We start from the raw sequence: 27368 nt of genomic DNA, 5'->3' as shown, positions 1-27368 counted from the left end.
GCCCAGGATTTTTTTTTATCAGCATTTGTAACACAATTTTTCAGCTTTGAAAATAGCAGTATTTTTTTACTCTCCACCTCCTCCAAAAGAACTGTGACTTCATTTTTTGAAAATTGTGGTTTTCGCGTCATTTTCAGACAGGTCATATGAACACATAGCTGTATGGCAAGGGGACTTAAATAGGAAGGCTAATGATCTTAAGCAAAATATGCAACAAGTGTACACAATAGTATAACAATCACAGTGTTTTTAAAACCCATCATTTATTTTCATTTTAATTGTGCTGATCTATCAATATTCAATTAGAAATTAATACATATGAAATTGTGAAATTAATAGTTATAGATTTTGGGATCAGAGAAGACAACATTGTGTTTATATATGTATATATTTTATTGTGCAAAGAATGAATGTTGAGTTGTTAACGTAATTACTCCACATCGTCACTAAGAAAGTGCAGTCGAAAAGAGAAAAGAACCAAATTTACAGCAGGTGGCGATATGTGCCCATAGCACCAGTCCGCCATTAGAACGAAGAAGAAGAAGAAGAACGTCATAACGACAGCTCCAACCAATGTGGTTTCGGGAAACAGTAGTGACTAGCTAGTTGATTTATTTAAAGATGCATCGTACTATGATGGTTAAACCAGCGAGTTGCATCGTTGTACGGGAAACGCACCCCTGGCCGGCAAAACTACGAACACATCTTCCTTTTTTAAAGAATGACTTAAGTGCCGTTCTTTGCTCTTTTCTCACAGAAAAACCTAACTCCAAGTCCTCCAGAGTCGCGGACAAAGCCGATTCGAAAGACTGTTCTCCCAGCCGTCATTCTTTGTTTTCAAGTAGCAGCCAGGCAACCGTCGCAACTCTGTCCGCCCGCCCCGCCTACTCTTGACGTAGAGTGGATTTACATTTTCATTCAGTCTGTCTGCGTTTTTGGTTTGTGAAACTTTTATCACATTTTTATGCACTGTTGTAAATGTAACTAATTCATAGAAAAAAAGCTAATGTGCATTCTCAAAATCTACAACTCTGATAATAAGGTATCTAGAATTATTCATTGATCTCATAAAATACCTACAATCATTTTGACTCATCCTGTTTTTTAAAGTCCCCCTGTGAAAATCAAGCTTTTATTGTTGTTTATGTGTCTATGTGGTGTTTTATTTTATTTTATTTTTATTGTTTGCCCACAGTAGAAAACTTACATTAACAGTCTCATAACAAAGTTCTATTCATGTTACAGGGTGTACAAAACCTAAAAATAATAATAATAAAACAACAACCACAGATAAACAATGTCATTAATTTAGAGCATCATTTAAATACAATTACAAGCGGATTACAAGCGGTCTGATATGTTGAGGGAGTTCCATATATTCCCAAAGGGGAGATCATATCAACCAGAATTTTAGATTTTTGATGTTTTGTCTGTAGGTGAGCTTTTAACCATGTAGCGATCTGTGATGTCCACATTTTAAGGGATGGAGCCTGTGATGCAGACCAAAGTAACTAAATGCATTTTTTGGCTGAGTATACCAGGACAACAAATAGCTGTATTGCATCTTTTTTAAACAGAGTGTTCACATTAAGATTCAATTAATATGAAGTCATATCGAAGTGTAGTCTAAGAAGATCTTCCATTACACTATGTACTTTCTTTCAGTATATGACAAAATTTTGTCACAGTACCAGAAACAATACATTAATGTACCTTTATCTTTATTGCACTTGAAGCACAGGCCTGTAGCGTTGATACACATCTTCTTAATATGCATTGTTGTAAGATATATCCTATTAAAGAATTTGAAATTGAGCTCATGGATCCCAAGGGAGGTACATTTAGGTTACACGTTATCACGTACAACATCCCAGTCATTCTCTTCAATGGTTTGACCAATGTCCTTCTCCCAGACACCCTTCAGTCCTGGCAAGGCAGAGGCAATTGCTAGACAAGATGTCATATGTCCTTAATATTGATCCCTTAAAGCAGATTGAATTTAGTAAAAGGTCTTCAATCTCTGTTATGTCCATTCCTAACTCTCATTTGTCTATCTTTAGTTTAAAAAAAAGTCGCAACTGAAGATATTTGTAAAAAAAAAAAAAAAAAAAGATTTTGGAACATTCTCTTGCTTCCACAATCTGTTGGAAAGGCTTTAGAGTATCCTCTGAAAATAGACAAAAAGAATAGACAGCCACGTTGAAAGCTCAATATTTTGTAATGTTAAGGGAAAATCAGGGTTAAAAGATAGTGGAGAAGACAGGGAAAGAGAGGCGATTGAGAAGATGGTGAGTTTGAACATGTAAGACGACTTTGAGGGGGCTCACAATTTTCCTCCACTGAGAATAAAACGTTAAAGGTTCAGATCACTGAACAGAATATTACAAATAGACATAAATAATACATAAAATAATCATATTTAAACAAACATGACAACTTCAAACCATCTTAAATCAGTTAAATATCATCTTACCAGAACAAGTGATCTTGGCCACTTTATTATCACAGTCATTCTGTCCCCAGGGTGAAGATGGACACTGCCATAGAGTGGAATTATGACGTCGACATTTTAAATAATCAAGCCAATTATGAGACTTCAGTCCCTCTGAATAACTGGGTTCACTTCCAGATCTTCCACAGTTCAGCTCTTGACAGATCAGACTCGCTGTGTCTCTGTCCATCTGGTTCCAGCACACATTACCCCAGGATCCATTGTAGAAAACCTCCACATTCCCTTCACAGCCCTCAGTTAACCTGATCTCTTTAAACTCTAGATGGAAAAGAATGTGCATTAAAAATATTGGAGTTTACAGTTTTTTTCAATTGCTGACATCCTTTTGTCCAATCTGTAGTCACATTTTCAAAAATCTAAACACAATTAGCACAACATCTGTCTCTTGTGATCATACCATTAGCACAATTCATGTTCACACAAAATGCAGTCAATTAACACATTTCTAGAATGCCTACATTTTCTTTACATATAAGCATACCCAATGCCAAAATCATGGATCTTTATAGTCTTTTTTTTTTTACAAATGCTTAAACGCAGCATGCCAGAAATTAAGACATAATGTTCCAAACCATAGATACAGTATAACGTCTTCTGCAACAACATCAGCTCAAAAGAACTGAAACAGATAAAAAAAAACACAAAAAAAACAGCTGATAAGCATTTTTAAATTACTGATCATTACAGTAATAAATAGCTGATTCCAATCTCAATCAGAGACATAGACAGATGTTGAAGACTTTCCATTACATGGACATACACAATAAAAAGGCACTCTTTGGATTAGTTTTGTTCAAAGCAACACAGAACAACACAGAGGAGCAAAAAAAAAAAAAAAAGTCTGAGGAAGAGGACTAGTTAGACAAGGGAGAGGACTAGATGGTCGAGGGAGAGGACTAGTTGGACCAGGGCAAGGGAGAAGGAGAGGTAGGGGGAGAGGAGGAAGAATGCGTGCTGCTGTTCAAAGGAGAGTAAGAGCTGTTGTCACGGATGAAATAAGAGCCACTCATCAACAAGAGTCTATCATTGAGAGAGGCTGGTGAAAGAGTCCAGCCTAATCTCAGACGGTCAACCGTTGCTTCCATTATCCGGATTTTTCAACAAACCAACAGGTAAATTGAGGGCTATCAAGTTGCTGTTTGCTGACCACCTATGTTGTGTTTTTGTTGCTCTAAAGGACACAATGACTTCCTCTCTCTCTGGGGGAAGAAGAAAGCTTCTCAGTGCAAGAACATGCCATTGTAGGATGGGTCATTGCTGACAATGACTGAGAGAAATTCAGACCAGAATTGTAGAGGACAACCTGGTATTCCAGAACGTGGAAAGCATCAGCCTGGCTACCATTGCTCGGACTCAGACTTTGACCCAAAACACAGAATTCGAATGAAACAGTTGTACACGGTTCACTTTGAGAGAAACAGTCATCAGGTCAAGGAACTCCGGCACCAATACGTCCAGGTATAGTGTATGTACACCATGTCTGATTCTACAGTGACTATTCCACACGTCTTTTTTTTTTTTCCACTATTCTCTTGCTACTCTACTCTAAGTAAACATACCCACATAGTGAAAAGCATTTATGTAAAAATTGTGATTTTTCTTTCAGAGAATTATGGAGTTGGAGGCTAATCAGACACTGCATTAATTCATTTATGTAGACGAGGCAGGGTTTAACCTGGCAAAAACACGTAGACGTGGAAAAAATTTAATTGGGAAAAGGGTCACCGTTGATGTGCCGGGTCAGAGAGGAGCAAATATCACAATGTGTGCTGCAATCTCAAGTGCTGGTTTGGTCCTGCAGAAAAGCCAGATTGGTCTCTACAGCACAGAGTGCCTTCTTTTGTTTTTAGATGACCTCCACCAACAACTGGTGCCAGAAGCAGAACAGGTAGGAGGAAACATGAGGACATTTGTGATTACATGGGACAGTGTAGCATTCCACCATTCACATGCAATCACAAACTGGTTTGCAGCAAATCCAAGAATTATTTCCCTTTTTCTTCCTCCGTACTCTCCTTTCCTCAACCCCATTGAGGAATTTCTTTCTGCTTGGAGGTGGAAAGTTTATGATCATCGGTCACATGACCAAATGTCCCTCCTGGATGCCATGGATGCTGGCTGCAGAGACATCTCAGTTGAAGACGGTCAGGGGTGGGTAAGGCATGCCAAGCGTTTCTATCCAAAGTGTATAGCGAGAGACAACATATGATGTGATGTACAGTAGACGAGAACATGTGGCCAAATGCTGAAGATCATATAGATTAGAACAGGACTTTTTTTTCTGTCCCTTTTCATTTTGCACACTTTAAACCAAACGCCATGTATGTTTGTCTTTTTTGTTTCATTTTGTTGATCACTGACAGCAATTTTATATTGCTAATAAAGCCTTTACTGCAGAAATTCTGTCGCTTACTGTTTTTTTTTTTTTTTTTTTAGGTGTACATTACTATAAAGTATTGATGACTCCTTCACATTTAGATATTATGTTGTACACATACTGTCCAATGCACCATGAATTCACACACACACAGCTGAATAAATAATAATAAAATAAAAAAATGGATTTTATAGTGTATGTTCTATACAGATAGAACTGAAACATAACAAGTAATACAGTTTTTGTAATGCCACCAACTGTTAGTATTTTGACAGTCATTGCTATGATTGACTATGTGTTCATGTTGGATAGAAAACAAGTGCTAGAATTTTGACTGAATAATTCGATTTTGAAACAGGTTTGCAGTGTTTTGATAGATTTAGTGTATATTGAAAAAGTTTTTTTTTTTTTTGCATTTTGAAATGTAGAGTTGTGTGATGTAGCTGTGTTGCTGTGTTAAGAGTTTAGAAAAAGTATTTTAAGAATTGGCAAACGCTTCTTAGCAATTAAAAAAAAATCTTGCATCACAATAAGTGTATTGTGATTGTGAAAACATTTTAGTAACTAAGCTGAATTTTATTAGGTTTAGTGACAACATGTTACAATGTTGACATAGTACAATTTCTGGTAAGCTACATTTTTTTATTATTGCTTGACACAAATTTCACGATTTCAATTCAATTCAATTCAATTCTTGTGATTTGATTTAATATTGACTCATTTGGATAAATATTAGGTACACAAGATATGCCTTAATTTTTCTCAAAAAAAAAAAAAAAATCTCATGCTAATAATGCTCTAATGCTGTAAACATACAGAGAGCCCTATCAGCTGGTAGTTTTATTTAAGGTTAAAGGTTAAAAACAACTCAAATTAAATACAATGCGTTTTTTATTATAAAATGATTATTTAATGATATAAGTAAAAATATAATAAATATGTAATATAGTACACATATTTAGCAAAATACTCTCTATAGCTCTTTTTTTCTAGCCAACTAACGTGCTATATATAGCCTATATTATGGTCATTATGGCTTTCCTGATAAATGTTTTGTGACATAATTGTTCTCCAGCTGTTTTATTGACCCCTTTCCGTGGTTGAAAAACACTGATTGATCGATATTATGTATGAGGAATATACATTTCGGTAAGTTGTACTGTATCTTTCAACATTGTTCATTCGAGAGAGCTCAAGCTGAGCCTCGGGTTCAAGCCTCTTCCAAGGACAGCAAGCCAAGTTTCACACATTGATTGTACACTTTATCTGCTGTAGTAATCGCCTAGCATGCAACAATAAAGAAAGCAGGGCAGAAAATGTTTTGTGTGGACCAAGATGTGGAATAAACAACACATTCTGGTGCCATTGATTTATGACCAACACTACCAGCTGTTCCTTGTAACAATAATGTTGTTCCACGTAATAGTAACATGTAGGCTTTCCTGTTTATTTTTGTTAAATGTTTATTGAATTTTAAAGTTATTTGTAACAAAATGCTTTCTCTGTATTCAGGTTTGACTGTAATAATAATAATGCAAAAATGTGTACACTTCAAATAAAAAATAAAACATTTTTTTATAAAACCTTGACAAAAAGTAGTATTTGAGAAATTCTAAAAAATACATTCAAATCCACATCTTAAAAGTAAGTAAGTAGAGAATTCACAAGCCTCTCCTTAGAGAGCTATAATACAGACATCTAGTGGTAACACCATGAAAAAATTACATATTTTATTTTATTTTTCTCTCAACTAATCCACCTTCAAAATTTGATTTAAAAGGCCTCGGGCCCTATCATACACCTGACGGAATGCAGCGCCAATCGCGACGCAAATGTTTTTTGCTAGTTTCAGCCCAATGCAATTATCATTTTCACATCCTGCGCCACATTGTTTAAATAGCAAATGCATTAGTACGGTGGCCAAGAAGTGCAAAATAAACCACAATTCTGAAAACAAAACAACAAAATTATAAACGCAATGGAAAGACTAAAACAAATTAACAAGTTAGAAAACACAATAACAATTCCGAAAACAAAATAACAAATTAGAAAACACAACGACAATTCAGACAAAACGGAAAAGGTGGGTATATGTGGTGAATGGAATACTGACCGCTGATTGGAAGAGACATCTGTCAGTCTCGTCTTGAATCCAGAAACTCTGTTGCAGTAGGCCTGTATGTGCTGAGTTTAGACTTCTGAAACCTTGCTATACAGTCGACAAAACTAAAAAGTCGATGCATGTCTCCAGTATTTTAATACGTTGTTTTGATTAACACATTATAAACATTTACTAAGCAGCAACCAAAAGAAAACTAAAAGTACCAAAAAGTAGAATGACATTATCATATGGTTTCATTTATGGCTGCAACACTTGTGTATACTGTAATGAAATTGGAAAAAGTCACTGGGCTTTTTCCGGTCTGTAGTTTTTAACGATGGATATGAGCTGATGGGGTTCTGTTCTGTTGCTGAGCATTATTAACTCATAGCCTAATATAGTGTTACAGTTATTACAAAGTGATTCATATGGTTTATTCACGTGTTACAGATTGTTGACTTACACATAGCCCAATATAACAAAACAAACAAATGTGTGTGTGTGTCTGTGTGCACTAACTTGGATGGATTAAATGCAGATGGACAAATTCCGACTCCAAATATATGGGTTCCCATATTTTGCCTTCATATGTCACTTTTACTTTGTTTGGCAGTCGTTGCCTAATGGTTAGAGAGTCAGACTGGTAACCCAAAGGTTTGCGGGTTTGATTCTCAATCGCCTACCGGCAGGAAACGAGTGATGTGCCCTTGAGCAAAACACCTAAACACCAATCACTCCCCAGGCATCACAGAAAAATGGCTGCCCACTGCTCCGAGTGTGTGTGTCCACGGTTTGCAGTGTGTGTGTTCATTACTGTTAATGTGTGTGCACTAAATTGGAGAGGAAAAATTCTGAGTATGTGTTACGATACTTCACATTTCAAATTCATCTACAGCCTGAGAATGGATTTAAAAGTAAAATGCCAAACAGACAAGCGATATTATTGGTTAAAATACACCTGACCACAAAATAATAATATTTGATACAGATCAATTAATTAACAGGGTTATTGTAAAAGTTACTTAATCCAAAATAAATGTAAAAATGTCAGCATTATCCACTCATAAAATGTACTGTACATGCTGCCACCATGGTGAGGCTGTTACATCACATTTTTGTTTATTTGGTAATTTAGCAGAAAAGGCACTGTTGTTTGTTTTACTGCTATTAACAAGGCCATAATAAACAATACAAAATCTCACAGAGGCATATACATTTAAATGCAAAAAACAAACAAAAACACATAAAAACCTGAGATTTGATATATCAATAGCAATTTCACTCAAACTTTTAAGCGTATCAAATTTCTTGATCCGGCGCGGTCATTGAGCCGAATGGCCCTTTTCTGACTCATCCTCCACATCATCATAATCTGTTATTAAAACAAAATCTTAATTTATGTTGTAATCAGTTAAATTGAGTCTATGAATCTGGAAAACATACTAACAATAACTTAATAACTTACCTAACAGGTTTCTCACATCTTCACTCACACTCATCACATCATCATAGTCCTCCTGAACTCCCTCTAACATCAGAATATAAAACACTTAAACTGCGTCCCAATTCAGGGACGAAGACTGTCCCAATTCATGGACGAAGACTGTCCCAATTTAAAGGCTCCTTCAAATGCGCCTCCAGATGTGCCTTTGTTTCCCGTGAAATGAAGGATACAACAGACGGATCCTCCGTGGCCTTGCCTACCCAGAATTCATTGTGCTCCGGTGACGACAGGATTATTTTTTAGAAAATTGCCGAATTACACTTTTAAATGCAAGTCTTGGGTTTCAGCTTACTCAAATATCTAACGATACAAATGTAAAAATAAAAAACTTTAAAGCGGTTCAAATGTTGACATATCTTACTAAGATGTGATTATATAGTTTATACTCTTTATTATATATAGAAATGGACCATGGTGAACATATTTAGACAGTTTGTGAACCCTGTTTTGGTATCGGACAGTTTAATATAACTTTCAAAAAAGTCCAGTAAAAACGTTACTGCCGCTCATCATCGCTGTCACAGTTGCTAGGCGACAAGAACAATCTCCCGTAGACCGTCCCATTTAACAACACTCGTTCCGACCTTCGGGCCTTCAAAGGATGCAGCCTCTGAATTGGGACACATCTTTATCTTATTTGAATCCCTTTTCCCTTTAAGTGACTTGATTACACAAAGCTCATGTCTAATACTCATGTAAACATGTTAGGCTGATAATAAAATGTAGTTCTGTTCAACCCACCTATTTGCGAGCTCTGTCCATTAATGATGACATCGTCATAATTCTCTAGCATGTTAACTACACATGCAAATATAAGCCCAAAAAGTTAAATATAAGCCAAAAAACATTAAGGCAGTCATTTTAAAATATTATCAGTTATGAGGTTTAATTTAAAGGAATATATTAAAAAAAAAATCAATTAAAAAACACCTTTTTTGATATAAGAGTTCTGTCCACTGGTGATGACGTCATCATAGCTCTCAGGAGTGTCTTCTACAAAATCACACATTCATCACAAACACACAAATGAATCACATTCAAAACACTTTTTTATTATCCGTTAATATACAGAAATAACTTTAATATACTGAAGTATTTCAATATACTATTATAGAATAACAGAACGACACCTGTCTCACGATCTGGTTTCAGTCCATCAGTGATGACATCATCATAGTATCCCGGTGTGATTTCCTTCATCTCTTCTGCATCAACACAGAATAATTTTGGATACAAAAGCCAAAATATGTTCTTTCTGCAGGTCATGAGATCATTAAGTTATTAATCATCTGGTAATAAATCATGTGATCAATTAAAAAGGTCACTGACCTTTCAGGCCACTGTTGTTAGTGACATCATCATAATATACAGTCTTGAAATCTTTTGCTAAAAAGGAGAACAGAATGTTAATATATTAATAAACAGCAGTGTTTAAAATGTATTGTGCCATTAGTCAAATATTTATTAGAATTATTAGAATTTGTTAATTACATTTATTTAGTTAGGTTGAATTCAATGAAAAATTATTTTGAGTGGAATGAATATGCGCTTCTGCTGTCTAACCTGAGAGAAGCTCATCAGCATCTTCATACCCAGAATGCAGTTCTTCAGAGACGAGACTTCCTGTTAAAGGAGAGAAAAACAGTCAGGAACATGTTCATCATCACAAACAGACTGAATCCTCATTTCCATTGGATCAAAAAACATTTGTTTTCTGTTAGGCCTATTAGCAAACACACATGTATCCTCACATGAACCCATTCCTCACTGCCTTCCAGAAATACACACAGGAAGAGACAAACACACACACACACACACATACAAACATATGAACCGCTCCTTATTACCCTCTAAAAATACATACAGGAAGAAACACACACTCACTCACTCACTCACACACACACAAACACACACACACACACACACACACACACACACACACGCATAAACATGCACCTGCAGCTCTGTGGTTTTCTGTGAGGAATTCTCTGGTTTAAAGCCGGAGGTTTAACAGGACTAATAATAGATGAACATCAAGTGTCTGACAGACTCTCTTATTAATCATATTAAATAAGATTCACGGCTCATGTCTCACCTCTCTGAGTGAAGTGATTGTGTCTGTGATGAATCTCCTCATAAACGGCCTCAGTCGTCGTCCTGTGTCTCCTCTTAGAGAGAGCTGTGAGTGTAGACAGACAAACCTGCTGTCAGTTCACAACACATGACTGATCACACACTGAATAACACACAATATGACAGTCTCTGGATCTCTCCTACCTCTCCTCATCACTCTGTTCTGCTGAATCAGTATAAGCAGTGGCACTAAGAGCAGTAAGAGCAAAACTCCCAGTACAAGCACAAGCACAGAGAGAGACACTGGAGGAGTTTGTGGAGGAGTGACTGATGTTGAGCGCACTGTCTGAGAAACTGGAGGAGAAGCTGATGTTGTTGTGGCAGGAGTAGTGGACACTGACAAATCTGGCAAATCAGACACAGACAGATTAAAAATCATGCAAATACACAGTTAGTAGCACTAAAATGATGTGAAAATCACTATTATCGGTCAGTGTGTTGCAGTGACCTGCACAGGTGAGTCCAGCGTGCTCTTTGTGGGAGCAGTCAGTGTGCTTCTTCAGGGAGAGAGGACAGTCCCACAGGTGAATCTCATTCCCTCTGCACTCGACTCTGTTCAGCCACACAACACGTTCACCAGCACCAAAGACTGAATTCCCATCAGCCCTCAGTGCTGCTCCACAACCCAGCTGCCTGCAGACCACCTGAGCATCGCTGATGTCCCACAGATCAGCACAGACTGAACCCCACACAGCGTTATGATACACCTCCAGCCTCCCAGAGCACCGGCCCAAACCTCCACTCAGTCTGAGAGGAACATGATCTAAATCACACACAGAAACATCACTGACCAGCTTCAACACATTTACAACAAAACACAGAAGCTTAACTGAGACAGCTTTAAATGTATGATTAGTAGATTACATTTATGAATCTGATTATGATTTTTAAATGCAAATAAATTCTTGTTTAAATGCACATTTTAATGGAAAACTGTCTTAAATTAAAACTCTTACTTGAACACTGTCTCTGGTGAGGAGATGGAGAGGTAGAACATGTCAGACGACTCCGAGGAGACTCACGACTTTCCTCCTCTGAGATTAAATATTAAGAGAACTGAACATTAGGACTCAAAAATCATAGCTCTGCTTTGGTTTCCGGGAAAACCAATATTATATTTCTGTTCCATAAGCATCACCTTCTGACAGAGAGTGGATTTACATTTTCATTCAGTCTGTCTGCGTTTTTTGTTTGTGAAACTCGGATCACATTTTTATGCGCTGTTGTAAATTTAATCATTCATAGAAAAAAGCTAATGTGCATTCTCAAAATCTACAACTCTGATAATAAGGTATCTAGAATTATTCATTGATCTCATAAAATACCTATAATCATTTTGACTCATCCTGTGTCTATGTGGTGTTTTATTTATTTTTTTTTATTTTTTTTATTGTTTGCCCACAGATGAAAACTAATATTAACAGTATCATAATAAAGTTATCTTCATGTTTCAGGGTGTACAAAACCTAAAAATAATAATAATAAAACAACAACAACCACAGATAAACAATGTCATTAATTTAGGAAATCAAAGGAAATTAGCAGAGATTAAAAGCGGTCTGATATGCATGTTAACAGAGTTCCTTTATATATTCCCAAAGGGGAGATCATATCAGCCAGAATTTTAGATTTTTGATGTTTGTCGTAGGTGAGCTTTTTAAGTGGTAACCATGTAGCGATCTGTGATGTCCACATTTTAAGGGATGGAGCCTGTGATGCAGACCAAAGTAACTAAATGCATTTTTTAGCTGAGTATACCAGGACAACAAATAGCTGTATTGCATCTTTTTTTAAACAGAGTGTTCACATTAAGATTCAATAAATACAAAGCTGGGGTCATATTGAAGTGTAGTCTAAGAAGATCTTACATTACACTATGTAATTTCTTCCGGTATGACAAAATTTAGTCACAGTACCAAAAACAATGCATGAATGTACCTTTATCTTTATTGCACTTGAAGCACAGGCCTGTAGCGTTGATAAACATCTTCTTAATACTCATTGGTGTAAGATATATCCTATTAAAGAATTTGAAATTGAGCTCATGGATCCCTTAGTGAATGTACTGTGTTTATCATGTAAACACATTCAGCACACTGTCAATTATTTGGCAAATGATTGATGCATGTCTTATTATGTCTGTCTGTATGAATTTTTGAAAGATGAATTTTTTAAATTATGAAATTAATTATGAAATTTTTAAATTATGAAATTTTGAAAAGTTGTTGAAAAGAAAAACCAAGAATGGACAGTCCAACATCAACCTCCAGATAGAGATAATGCAAAATATTCATTATCAACCATAAAATAAGACTAAAAAACTTACAATTATTTAACGCATTTTAAATTTAAAATGGACCATCACACAATAAACTGCAGTTGAGATCGGTGTTTAAATGTGTGTTATTTATTTATTGATGACCAAAATTATCTTTGCATACCTTTTTGTTGTTATCAATAAAATGTATAAAATAAAATTGCATTGGGAATTGTTATGCTCTAAATTGATTTTAAATTTTGTCATTGGATAGTGCTGTCAACTGCCTAAAATACTGTAACTAAAAATTATTTCCCAACTTTTTCTTTTGTCCACTATCCTGCAAATGCTCTTTAAAAAAAATTAAAAAAAATAAATTCATTAAGTTCATACAAATTAATTAATTGATTAAAAAACATCTCTTTTGAGTATCCGTTGATATCAATAGAAAAAATAACAGGCCAAATACTGAAAACTTATTTTTATTTGTTATCAAATTTTGCGGCGCATGTAGCATTTCATACAAAAAGATTTGAAATAGCATAAAAACATAAGGCACTGATGCATTAGAGACAACATAAGAATCTCCCAGGAGCTCCAGGAACTGTAATATGATTTGATGAAGAGGCAGTGGGTGTGGTCAGTGAGTCATATGGCTCCTCCCTCTTTATTTGACTCCTCCTCCACATCATCATAGTCTGTTTTTAAAAACAAAAGCAAACTCATATTTTCATTGTTATAAATGCATCAAGATGTACTTTAAATACGCAACATAACAAATAAAAGCAGATATAGGCTATAGAAATGTTCAATAACCTACCCAACAGGTTCCTCTCATCTTCACTGCTGTTCTTCACATCATCATACTCCTCCTGATCTCCCTCTGATCCACATGTGAAATAAAAACCTCACATTGTAGTTTGTAAATCAGCTTGTGTCATTAATGATGTCATTGATCTCTTTCACCTCATGACTGTCTGAGATTATTAGATTTACTCCTGATAAAGTCGTGATGATTCATTAATGGTAGAAATGTTCAATATTAGTGGGTGAAGGTGATCATGAACTGCAGTTCTGTGTGACTCACCTTTTACATCTGGAAAGATCTGTCCATTAATGATGACATCATCATAATGCTCTGGTGTGTCCACTACACATGAACATATAGACAGAACAAACATTGCATTATATCTTAATACAATGTAATGGGATTAACCCATAATATCATAAATCACTATAAAAGGATTATGGAAAATACACCAATAACAATAAAAAAGTAAACACCATTTTTGATAGAGTTCTGTCCACTTGTCATTACATCATCATAGCTCTCAGGTGTGTATTCTGTAAATTTAACATGAGACAATATATTATGTATATATATACAGATTTTAATATATTTGAAATATTTCTTCCTATTATAGAATAACCGAACGACACCTGTCTCACGATCTGGTTTCAGTCCATCAGTGATGACATCATCATAGTATCCCGGTGTGATTTCCTTCATCATCTCTTCTGCATCAAAACATGTATAATTTGGGCATTTTTTAATATTTTGGGAAACAAAATAAATGTAAAATATACTGTTGCAGGTTTTGGGTAATGAATGTTTGCTGTGTCCCAATTCGTCGGCTGTGTCCTCCGGTCGTCGCGTTTGAAGGCTGTATACCTCATCAAGGATGTCTTATTTAAGAGAAGTAACCGTAATAAAATTGACTGTTATTCCTCATGAGGTGTAAAATACTGAAATTTCTTTCTTACTTTGCAATCTAACGGGTATTTTTCTTAAATGAGACCGCCTCAGTGACGTATGCAGTCTTCAGATGCGACCTCCGGAGGACACAGCCTCTGATTGGGACACAGCCTCTGATTGGGACACAGCCTCTGATTGGGACACAGCGGGATCACTGACCTTTCAGGACACTGCCATTGGTGACATCATCATAATATGCAGTCTTGAACTCTTTTTCTAATAAGATAAAAGTTTTAGTATTGTGAACAGTTGAATTAGTGTTAAAATGTGTAAATATTTTTTTTATATTTGTAAATCAAATTATTGATTTGGATCTACTTCAGCTCTAACCTGAGAGAAACTCATCAGCATCTTCATACCCAGAATGCAGTTCTTCAGAGACGAGACTTCCTGTTAAAGGACAGCAGAACAGTCAGAAACATGTTCATAATTCCATACAGACTGAATCCTCATTTTTCCTTTGGATCATGAAGCATTGTGTTACTTACAACACAACACAAATATTAATTACTTACATTCTAAAAGCATTAGAGGCAGAAATCCTAAGTTTTAGGCCTATTAGCAAACACACATGTATCCTCACATGAACCCATTCCTCACTGCCTTCCAGAAATACACACAGGAAGAGACAAACACACACACACACACCTGCACCTAAACTTACAAATGTATGAACCTTATTACCTCAAATTACAGACAGGAAGAGACACTCACTGACACACACACACACACACACACACACACACACACACACACACACACACACACACACACACATACACACACATAAACATGCACCTGCAGCTCTGTGGTTTTCTGTGAGGAATTCTCTGGTTTAAAGCCGGAGGTTTAACAGGACTAATAATAGATGAACATCAAGTGTCTGACAGACTCTCTTATTAATAATATTAAATAAGTTTCACGGCTCATGTCTCACCTCTCTGAGTGAAGTGATTGTGTCTGTGATGAATCTCCTCATAAACGGCCTCAGTCGTCGTCCTGTGTCTCCTCTTAGAGAGAGCTGTGAGTGTAGACAGACAAACCTGCTGTCAGTTCACAACACATGACTGATCACACACTGAATAACACACAATATGACAGTCTCTGGATCTCTCCTACCTCTCCTCATCACTCTGTTCTGCTGAATCAGTATAAGCAGTGGCACTAAGAGCAGTAAGAGCAAAACTCCCAGTACAAGCACAAGCACAGAGAGAGACACTGGAGGAGTTTGTGGAGGAGTGACTGATGTTGAGCGCACTGTCTGAGAAACTGGAGGAGAAGCTGATGTTGTTGTGGCAGGAGTAGTGGACACTGACAAATCTGTCAAATCAGACACAGACAGATTAAAAATCATGCAAATACACAGTTAGTAGCACTAAAATGATGTGAAAATCACTATTATCGGTCAGTGTTTAGCTCTGACTTGCACAGGTGAGTACAGCGTGCTCTTTGTGGGAGCAGTCAGTGTGGTTCTTCAGGGAGAGAGGACAGTCCCACAGGTGAATCTCATTCCCTCTGCACTCGACTCTGTTCAGCCACACAACACCTTCACCAGCACCAAAGACTGAATTCCCATCAGCCCTCAGTGCTGCTCCACAACCCAGCTGCCTGCAGACCACCTGAGCATCGCTGATGTCCCACAGATCAGCACAGACTGAACCCCACACAGCGTTATGATACACCTCCAGCCTCCCAGAGCACCGGCCCAAACCTCCACTCAGTCTGAGAGGAACATGATCTAAATCACACACAGAAACATCACTGACCAGCTTCAGGACAACATTTACAACAAAACACAGAAACTTAACTAAGACGGCTTTAAATGTATGATTAGTCGATTACATTTATGAATTTGATTTTGATTTTTAAATGCAAGTAAATTCTTGTTTAAATGCATATTTTAATGGAAAACATCAATTAAAAATCTTACTTGAACACCGTCTCTGGTGAGGAGATGGAGAGGTAGAACATGTCAGACGACTCCGAGGAGACTCATCACTTTCCTCTGAGATTAAATATTAAGAGAACCGAACAATAGGACTCACAAATCATAACTTCTCTCAGTGAAACATATCAATGTGAAAACATAATTTAAGCCTCATAAATAATTTTAGGCTCTGTCCATCAAATTAGTTTAGTGTTTCAGAAACAGTTCATTCACCACATTATATACAAACATTGTGTTTAAAGAAACATAACTAGTTAGACCATCTTACATTATTTAAACATAATCTCACTTGAGCAGTTGATTTTGGCCACTTCATCTTTATTACAGTCGTTCTGTCCCCAGGGTGAAGATGGACACTGCCACAGATTTGAATCATGTGGTCGACATTTCACTTTATCCAGCCAGTTACGAGCTGATTCCAGTCTTGATGTAGAATCAGACAAAACGCCAGATCTTCCACAGTTCAGCTCTTGACAGATCAGACTCGCTGTGTCTGTGTCCATCTGGTTCCAGCACACATTACCCCAGGATCCATTGTAGAAAACCTCCACATTCCCTTCACAGCCCTCAGTTAACCTGATCTCTTTAAACTCTAGATGAAAAAGGATGTGCATTAAAAATATTGGAAATTAGGTTGTAAAATATCACCAAAATAACTGGTTAATACAAGGGTAATGCACACTACTAGCACTGATAGCATCTGAAAAAAGATACTTTTATAATATATTATGAATCTTATGTACTACTTGATTCTGCTTGGTCAATAAAAAAATATTTAAAAAGTAGCGGCATCCATGGCAGCGCTGTCTATCAGACCATCATACAGTAAGATGGTCTTTGTTGTAAAATATTATCCATCCGCTCCTGATTATCCTGGTGTTTATTTTGCAAAAATTTTCCAGCTGCACATTATTCCTTTAAACATTTGAAATTATACATTTAAAAATCAATCACATTACTGTTTACCTGAGCACACGACTCCTACATCCTCCTTGTGTTGACAGTCATGTTTCCCCCAGCCTGGAGAAGAGCAGTTCCACAGGGACGTCTCATTCCCCTCACACTCCACCTCATCCAGCCATATGGGTCCAGAACCAGGACCAAACCAGGCTGGTACCTGCTGGTTACTGAGGGCCACTCCACACTGCAGCTGTCTGCACACCACATGGGCATCTTTAATATCCCAGGAGTCATCACACACTGTCCCCCATGAGCCGCTGTGAAAAACCTCCAGCCTCCCTGCACAGTCTCCCCCAGAACCCACCAGCCTGATGGACCCGCGACCTGATATTCAGAGAGAGAAAAACACATTATTGATCACTAACAACTGAAGAATCTGCCCAGATGTTGTTGTTCTCACCAAGGCAGGTGATTGACAGCTGTTGTGTGGAGCTGCAGTTGAGAGTTTGTGGAGAGCTGCAGTTCCCCAGATGAGCTTCACTCCCAGAGCACTGGAAGCCCGTCACACACTCATGACTGTGTTCAGGACTGGATGAAGAGGAGTTCAGCACAGAGCCACAGCCCAGCTGTCTGCAGACCACAGAGGATTCAGTGAGACTCCAGGAGTCCAGCAGAACTCTCCTCCAGACCTGATGGATGGAAACTTCCAGCTCCCCCTCACACTGTCTCTCTCCAGACAACCGCACCAGACCGTCATGAACAGCCAGAGAGGAATCTGAGAGGATGTGGCATTTAATTAAGTCATTGCAAGATCTATATAAGTAATGTATAACTTTTTTTCTTAACTAAAATCTGAAATAAATGACAAGTATATTTTCTTTCAGTTTGAAATGACAATACACTTTGTGAAATGACACATGTATGGTGAGATGAAATTCTAAATTTATTCTTTTTTAATCTTTCAGCAGCACAATATCAGTGAATCTTCCAGTAATTTGGACTCACTAGAGCAAATGACTCCAACATCTCGTCCATGAGAACATTCAGCTCGACTCCATGAAGAGACGGAACATTCTGAGAGTTTTGTTTCATTCCCGTCACAATCAAACACATCAGCCCAGATTTCACCACTTCCCTCTCCAAACCAGTCTGATCCCACAACAGACACAGCAATCCCACAATTCAGCTGTCTACAGAGGACACTGGCAGCTCTCATATCCCAGCATGCATCACACACTGTGCCCCATATACTGAAGTACTGACGTTCAACTCGACCAGAACAGACGTCAGAACCATTGACCAGTCTGAGTTCAGAGTAACCTGGACAAAGAACACAGAGTTTACAGAAACTGATCAAACCAAGAAGAAACCAATCAAATAATTAAATTTTAGTTAACAATTTGATTTCTCTATTGAAAGGCTGAACATTGACATTTTACCAGAACATATCAGTCCTACGTCGTTGTCATGGGTGCAGTTTATATTATGTGAGGTTGATGATGGACAGCGTCGAATGTGTGTTTCATTTCCTCTGCACTGAATCTCTTTTGATCCAATCTGACCATTTCCTTTTCCAAAAGCATCTTCTCCCAGCACCTGTACAGGAGCCCCACAGTCCAGCTCTCTACACACAACCTCTGCATCCTGCTGGTCAAAGGCAGCGTCACACACTGAACCCCAGCCGCCTACAAGAAACATCTCCACTCTCCCAGAACACAGGTGAGACCCGTCCACAAGTCTTGACCTTCCGTAGTTTATTGTTTCTGAATATATTTACACAAAAGAGAAGACCATCTGTCACAATGATTATTATATAGACATGAAACAATATTCCTTCATTAATAATATATTTTATAAATAGATAAAACTGAGTTGTTAAGACAATAAAATATACTTTTCATCAACTAGCTGCTTATGATTTGCTCTGACAACAAATTACATTAAATTGCTTATAATATGTTTATCAATGAAAGTCTGATCAGTGATGCATTAACAGTGTGATGTATGGAGCCGCTCACCTGAGCAAATGACTCCAGCATCTTCATGATGACCACAGTTATGAGCACCCCATCCGTTTGATCTACAGTTCTTCAGTGTTGACTCTGATCCACTACAGGCCACATCATCCATCCAGATTGGTCCTGATCCTTGTCCAAAGCGAGAATTACGCACAGCCTCTAGAGCCTCTCCACATCCTATCTCTCTACACACCACTGCAGCATCAGTCATATCCCAGCGATCACGACACACTGTTCCCCACTGACCATCATGATGAACCTCCACTCTTCCAGCACAGGGACTGTTACCACCAACTAACCTCACAGTCTCAAAATCTGTACATGAAAGAGAGAAAGGGATCGAATCAAGCAAAGTCAAGAAACATAAGATGTAATAAGTTGGTAAATAGAAATATATATCAATATTTTGAACTGGACAACTAAAGCTGGGCATGAGTGTATAACAAATTGGATTCCTGTAAAAGCTCAAATAATTTATAAAATGTAATTGATAATTAATGATCTAGTGACAAAATCTTAGTTTCTAGATATTACAAAGGCTTCTATTCAGTTTGTAGTGGTATATGCCATCATAAACAAACTACTTATTTAAAAATGTTAATTTTTACATCTTTAAAATCTATTTTGCACTTACCAGATGTGGTTATAGTGACTATAGAGGAGAGTAAAACGAGTGTCAGAAATCCCTCCATCTTCTTCTGCTCGTCACACTGTTTGTTTGACTCTGTTTCTCCTCTGCTCCCTCAAACACACTGAAGAAACTGGCTCCTGTCAGTCCCCTAAAGAGAGAGAGACTCTCACAGCTGCCAATGACACTCACTGTTACCTTATTAGACACAACAGAGGAAATCATCAAACACAATCACTGACAAATCACACAGCAGCATTTTTATTTTCTCCATATATATCAATAAAGTGTGAGCGCTGATGAGCGGGACTCCTCCTCCAGTGTGAAGAGACACTTCACTGAGGACAGACTCGTGTCAGTCATATGTCAGCGTGGAGAGAAAGTCACACTAAACTTACAGGAGATTGATAGAGAAACACTGCAGGTTATATTCAGCATCAAAGCCTGTCTCTGCACACACAACATACAAGACTGATGACTGACTGCTCACTTACTGAAGCTTCATTTCACACACAAAAATACTTGATCTTTGTTATAAATATATAAATCATATTAAACTGAACATTTTAAAGTCATTTTTGGAACAAATGTGTATAATATCAAGTGTATTTTACAATACTGTTATTATGTTCTAACCAAGAGCACAATTAACAGTATGTTAATAAATTATTAAATAAACTGGAATGGTTGTGTACAACAAACAGACAAGTTTCAGACCACATTTCTATATAAACATTGTTTTCTTTTCCACATATATTCATCATTTGGCATTATATTCAACACATTTGTAGCTGTAATGTATTTATTATTGCAATGCATAATTCCTCCAGCAGATGGCAGCAAAACACTTATTTTAAAGAGAAGCAGAAAAGAGTCTGTTCCCTGTTAGAGCTTCTCAGCCTACATTTTTATTGGCAAAAATGTAAATTACTTTGTTTACAGCTACTTTGTTTATAGCTACAATTTTAATTTATTAGATAGAGTGAAGTCAGCAAAATTGGGACACTTTTTTGGTGAACTGTGTATTAAATACAAATAAATTTATTCTACCCACACTGTTAATGTTTTAAACAAATGCTCAAGGTCTCTTGTATCTCTTGTAAAACATTTTGGAACCAGTAATAACCTTTGACCTTTCAGTAAAAAGCTTTGTTTTTGTTTTCAGAAAACAATTTCATTCCATTAGCTTTGGCATATTCAAAAGCTTTTTTTGTTTTTGTTTTTTTTCACATCTCTGCAAAAGACCCTTTAACATGTTTTCTAGTTCCTTCTCAGACGATCTGAGAAAAAAGGTTGTCGTTCATTGGTGTGGACGCAAATATAGTTAACATTAGTTATCTATTTGCTTGGCGTGAACGGGCCTTTACCCTACACTCAGTGTTGACCCTTTCATTATTTCTTCACTCCACTGATAGGCTTTACCTCTCTTGTTTGACTCACATGTTTTTTTTCCTTTTTGTGACATTTTCTGTAAAACAAAACAACTTTTAACATTAAGCAATGTATTATCTTTTATTTTATAGGATGTCCCACTTCCCATTGTATCTAACAATTTAAGGTAAATTGGGACAGTGACAAAAGAGACCACCCACCAAATCGCAAATTATTATATAAAGAGCACTACACCAAAAAGCTTTTTTTGTCCCATTTTAGCTGATGTCCCGCTTTTGCTGACTTCACCCTATTCAATTCATATCACATTGATTTTACTCTTTGTCTGCCTTTATGAAATAGGCTATTGCACTAATACAGTATAGTACACAGAATGACAATGATGTAAATATAAGATACTGTAGTGAGAGTGATAAGCTTTTTTGTTGTATTTTCAGCAGGGTCTCATAATAAGAATCGTTTCTAAAGGTAATTGTTTATTAAAAATGAAATGAAACTGTCAAATAAAGCCATAAAAGAAAGAGGAAAATTTTCTTTTCTTTTTTTTATGGAAAAAATAAAACATTAGTTGGATTACTTTTTAACTGTTAATGTCTCCCCCTACAACAACAGAACATCAAGTTATACGTTCACTTTGTGCTGGTCAGTGATTTTATTGTAATAGCCTAAATGTTGAACAGCAACATCCATTTATTTATTTAACTCATTTATTTAACATTTATCGCACCCGCTCCGTTCCCCCGTTCCGTCTGGACTTTCCCCGAGATTCCTGCAGCTACAGTAGCCTACTTAGTTGATTTAGCGTATCAACAATTTAATTAATACAGGGGCCAACTCAATCCTGACCACGACTGAAGTACAATGTATCCATTAATTGCACAGAAACTCGCCGTGTTTATACCGGGCGCGTCCACAATGACTCGACGCGAACTTGGCGTCACATCCAACTATACCGACATCTTGATGCTGTTCATGTTTGATGGGTTCAATCCCATCAGGTGTTCTTGCTACTGTACATTGAGAGGTGCTCGGTCTCTCTGAGTTTGGTCAATACTCCTGTTGGCAAATTGTGTTTTGCTTCACTCAATAAAAATAATAATAGATCAGTCCGTACACTATTCCATCAGGACATTGCTACTTAACCACCAGTGACCGCTTACTGGAATAATGCAGTTGGTACACTGTAAAAAATGTTACTGCTATTTACTTAAAAAAATTATGGTAACAATATTACACATAATATTTTTGAGTAGTTGAAGCTTGATTTCATTGGAATTCCATTCCATTTCATGGAATCTACCTGAATAAATCATGTAAAATGCCCTAATTTATTTAGTCTATGACATAATGAATTACAATTTTTTAGTGAAATGTGCTTTTTTATTTGAAGCATTTTTTATTCTCAAAATTGTGTGAAGTCAAGTGAATGGATATGACCTGTTAATATTTTACTTTGAGATATATTGTTTTATTAAAAGACTGTATGCTGCTAGGACAGTACAAAATCAAACTTGTTACTGCAATATTATTAGCAGAGTATTGCTACATGTATATAACAATTTGCTTCAGAATATTTAAAAAAATGCAGTTATTCACAACCTAACCATAAGCCCTACTCTTCTGCACAATGGTAACGATCAAAACTTTAACATAATAGAAACTCTTTCAAATGTCAAACATACCTGAACATTAAACATTAACAGATGTTTCTCTTTACTCAAAAACACATGAAATAACACTTAATTTCAAGATTTACTCTCCATTTCCAGCCATGTGCAAAGCATGCTGGGAACAAACAATGGTGTCTCTAAATAAAAACACATAAATGAGCTAATTCTCTTAAAATAAATAGGTAGCCCCTTTTCCTTAATTTTATGAGGTTTATCAGTTCCTCAATTCAAGCCTTAAAATTGTGTATGTTTCCTTAAAAAAATAAAAAAATGCATCTCTTGGTGTTATTAGTAAAATGTTCTCAATATTTTCAATAAAACACTGAACCACAATTTTCTTAATAAAATATACATAATATTTTTAAGGATCACCTCAATTTTTTTAATGAAAATTACAAGACTCATTATTCATTTTTTTTACAGTGTAAGGCCTATATCTGTTGAAAAAAAGTGTTGATGTTTCTCTTTTCTTTCTTTTCTTTTTACCAATCAAGAAAATGTTTTAGTATATATTAGTAATTAAATTTATAATGAATTGTGTGTTGTATCGGAAGGATTTGGTATATGCTTTGTTGATTATAATCAATCTAAAAAAGGTCAATTATGTAATTAATCTGATCGTGTTACCTGCTAAATTCCACATTCATAAATGTAAATATCTAAATGCTAAACCTCTCTTTCTTCTTTTTATGAAAGAACTTCAAAAATACCACTTTTCAATAAAATTTTCTGAGAACAAAAAAGCCTTAAAACATTATCTGTTTGCAATTCTTTTCCTTTTTCGGTGTCATGTAATTCTCATAATTTGTATAATTTATATTTGTTTTGTTTTTTTGTATTCTGTTGTTATTTGTTACTTGTGTATTGTTTTGATAATCAATAAAAAATGCTGTTAATGTTTCTTTTCATGTGTGTTCAAGAAGTAATAGGTATAATAAATATAATAGATAATAATGAAAATTATAATAAATAAAAGTAATAAAAAAGGATCATATGTTACTTTCATGTTGAGGTAACTGGATACTGTTTACTACTCAGAGGTAACTAGTTTACTCTCTTGCATATGATTAGATAAGAAGAAAAGAAAAGATGGAATATATTTATAAGTTTACCTTGTCTTAATGTATGTAATGTGTAGCAAATTAGCTCTAAGAAATATTAATAATCATTAATAACTTGTTATAATTTATTATGAATATTTGGATCAGTTAATATAATTAATTTAATGTAGTAAAATTAATATTACAATCAATTAACCTGTTTGTGCTGTGAACACTCAGTGTTAATTGTTTATTAATTCTAAGAAATGTTCATTTCCGGGGCATGGGGAAATGTCTTTCTTACTGTACTATTCAGAGCCTGTAGTCAAAATCTATGATTAGGGACTCCAGTATATGAGCTTGAGACACGGACAACTTTACATGTGACATGAACAAGACATGCATACAGTTTACCAAGGGAACGAGAGCTGAAGCAGAATACAGGAAAGCAAGAAGTTATTGTTTGAAATTCATCAGATCAACAGCCTTGAGCAAACCATCAGTTTAGTTCTAACACGCCCTTCTTTAAAAGGGGTAAGGATACTTAATGTATCAAATAATGAGAATAAGTTTGATACTTGCATGTCTCGCCCATTTGAATTAAACTGTCCTGATGCAATTTGTTGAGGCTCCAGTTGATCTTTGCTGATGTTGTCTTGATGAGAGAACCAGTGTGAGTCAGAGGATCTTTGGTGAATGGAAAGACAAGGCCACAGCCTGGCACAAGCTTGGGGGTCTTTAGAAACTTCTAGTTCAGCATCATCTTCACATCAGGATTTCAGAAAGGGACTAAGAGAGTAAGAGGCTAAGAGGCGTGATCTTGTGATCAATGATTTTTAAAGCGTGAAGATGTCACACCCTCTGGATGGTTGTGAGCCAATAAGATTTTTTTTTTCTTTTGGAGGGAATTTCTTTACGACCCTTTAATTTGACTGGATGTTTAACAAAAGAATCTTCAAGATTCTTATAATACTAATGCGTCACAAAGTTAGCAAAATGTAATGTAATGGGGGACGAAGATTGGAGTTAGACTAAACCACACATATGATTTTGGTTAACCATAGTATTCAAGTCTGAAACATTAACCCAAAAGAGTTTAAAAGAGTACACAGGCCAAACCACATACAAGGAAAATCATGAGATGGGAAAATTTGATACATGTTTAGGCTATACATTCTCAAGTTTATATGTATATATAGAATTAAAATGGTTTATTTCTCCTTCTCAGCAAGAATTAAGTGAGATTCACAACTCTCTGCAAATTACTTTTGGGGTCGTAAAACGTCTCATCAGTCTTAATGTGTCCTGTAACAGGACACCGGGTTCTGCCAGTGTGTTAGCTTCAGTTGTGATGTTAGTTTTGGGGGAAGTTTCATAGACCTTTGTTGGGAGAGTGAGTTTGCTGGATTATTCATTAAATATAATAAATAATTTGTGTGTGTCTGATTGGTCCAGATGCTACAAATGTCATGTATATTCAGCACCCTTTAAATTTGGCAAATGATTAATGTGTGTTTTATTATGCCTGCTGAGTAAATTAATTTTTGAAAAAATTGAAAAGTTGTTGAAAAGAAAAACCAAGAATGGACAGTCCAACCTCAACCTGCAGATTGAGCAAATGCAAAATATTCAGTATCAACCACAAAATAAGACTAAAAAACTGTTTAAAATTCTTTACAGTATTTTCAATTTAAAATGGACCATCACACAATAATCTGTGCAGTTGAGATTGGATTTAAATGTGTTATTTATTTATTTATTGATGACCAAAATTATACGTACAATTATCTTTGCATACCTTTTTGTTATCATCACTAAAATTTCTTAAATAAAATTGCATTGGGAATTGTTATGCTCTAAATTTATTTTACATTTTGTCATTTGATAGAGCTGTCAACTGCCTTAAATACTGTAATTTGCCTAAAAATAAATTCTCCACATTTTCTTTTGTCCACTATCCTCCAAATGCTCTTTAAAAAAATGTAATTCATAAAGTTCATAAAAAATTATTTATTGATTAAAAAAACATATATTTAGTATGCATTGATATAAATTTAAAAAAACAGGCCAAATACTGAAGACTGCATTTTTTTGTTATAAAATTTTGTGACGCATGTAACATTTCATACAAAAAGATTTGAAATAGCATAAAAACATAAGGCACTGGTGCATTAGAAACAACATAAGAATCTCCCAGTTGATTTGATGAAGAGGCAGTGGGTGTGGTCAATGAGTCATATGGCTCCTCCCTCTTTATTTGACTCCTCCTCCACATCATCATAGTCTGTTTTTAAAAACAAAAGCAAATTCATATTTTCATTGTTATAAATGCATCAAGATTTAGTTTAAATGTGCAACATAACAAATAAAAGCAGATATAGGTTATAGAAATGTTCAATAACCTACCCAACAGGTTCCTCTCATCTTCACTGCTGTTCTTCACATCATCATACTCCTCCTGATCTCCCTCTGATTCACATGTGAAATAAAAACCTCACATTGTAGTTTGTAAATCAGCTTGTGTCATTAATGATGTCATTGATCTCTTTCACCTCATGACTGTCTGAGATTATTAGATTTACTCCTGATAAAGTCGTGATGATTTATTAATGGTAGAAATGTTCAATATTAGTGGGTGAAGGTGATCATGAACTGCAGTTCTGTGTGACTCACCCGTTACTTCTCGAAAGATCTGTCCATTAATGATGACATCATCATAATGCTCTGGTGTGTCCACTACACATGAACATATAGACAGAACAAACATTGCATTATATCTTTCAAAGTAATGGGATTAATACATATTATCATAAATCACTATAAAAGGATTATGGAAAATACACCAATAACAATAAAAAGTAAATACCGTTTTTGATAGAGTTCTGTCCACTTGTCATTACATCATCATAGCTCTCAGGTGTGTATTCTGTAAATTCAACATGAGACAATATATTATGTATATATATTTCTATATATACATATATACAGATTTTAATATATTTTAAATATTTCTTCCTATTATAGAATAGCAGAACGACACCTGTCTCACGATCTGGTTTCAGTCCATCAGTGATGACATCATCATAGTATCCCGGTGTGATTTCCTTCATCATCTCTTCTGCATCAAAACAT

At 35.9% G+C, this 27368-nt stretch overlaps 1 protein-coding gene across 1 annotated transcript; it reads right to left on the bottom strand.

The window, feature by feature from the left end:
* Positions 1–1846: 1846 nt before the first annotated feature.
* Positions 1847–27349, bottom strand: LOC311082237 (scavenger receptor cysteine-rich type 1 protein M130-like; the record flags this gene model as incomplete). The annotated part of the gene is made up of 30 exons (XM_084112969.1): positions 1847–1926; positions 2624–2770; positions 8456–8518; positions 9425–9487; positions 9634–9699; positions 9824–9880; positions 10058–10117; positions 10590–10673; positions 10772–10972; positions 11076–11390; positions 11584–11661; positions 13705–13767; positions 13972–14034; positions 14334–14402; positions 14800–14856; positions 14971–15030; positions 15578–15661; positions 15760–15960; positions 16064–16378; positions 16571–16645; positions 16878–17180; positions 17555–17872; positions 17949–18263; positions 18494–18808; positions 18928–19251; positions 19507–19821; positions 26643–26705; positions 26910–26972; positions 27103–27162; positions 27286–27349. 30 exons carry the CDS (start codon positions 27347–27349, stop codon positions 1847–1849), a joined length of 4341 nt encoding a protein of 1446 aa, XP_083969095.1.
* Positions 27350–27368: the final 19 nt, after the last annotated feature.

This window comes from Abramis brama (assembly GCF_963993115.1).
Source record: "Abramis brama genome assembly, chromosome: 4".
Classification (NCBI taxonomy): Eukaryota; Metazoa; Chordata; class Actinopteri; order Cypriniformes; family Leuciscidae; genus Abramis; species Abramis brama.
Note: the sequence above shows the minus strand (reverse complement) of the source record. Positions and strands in the feature narration are given on the sequence as shown.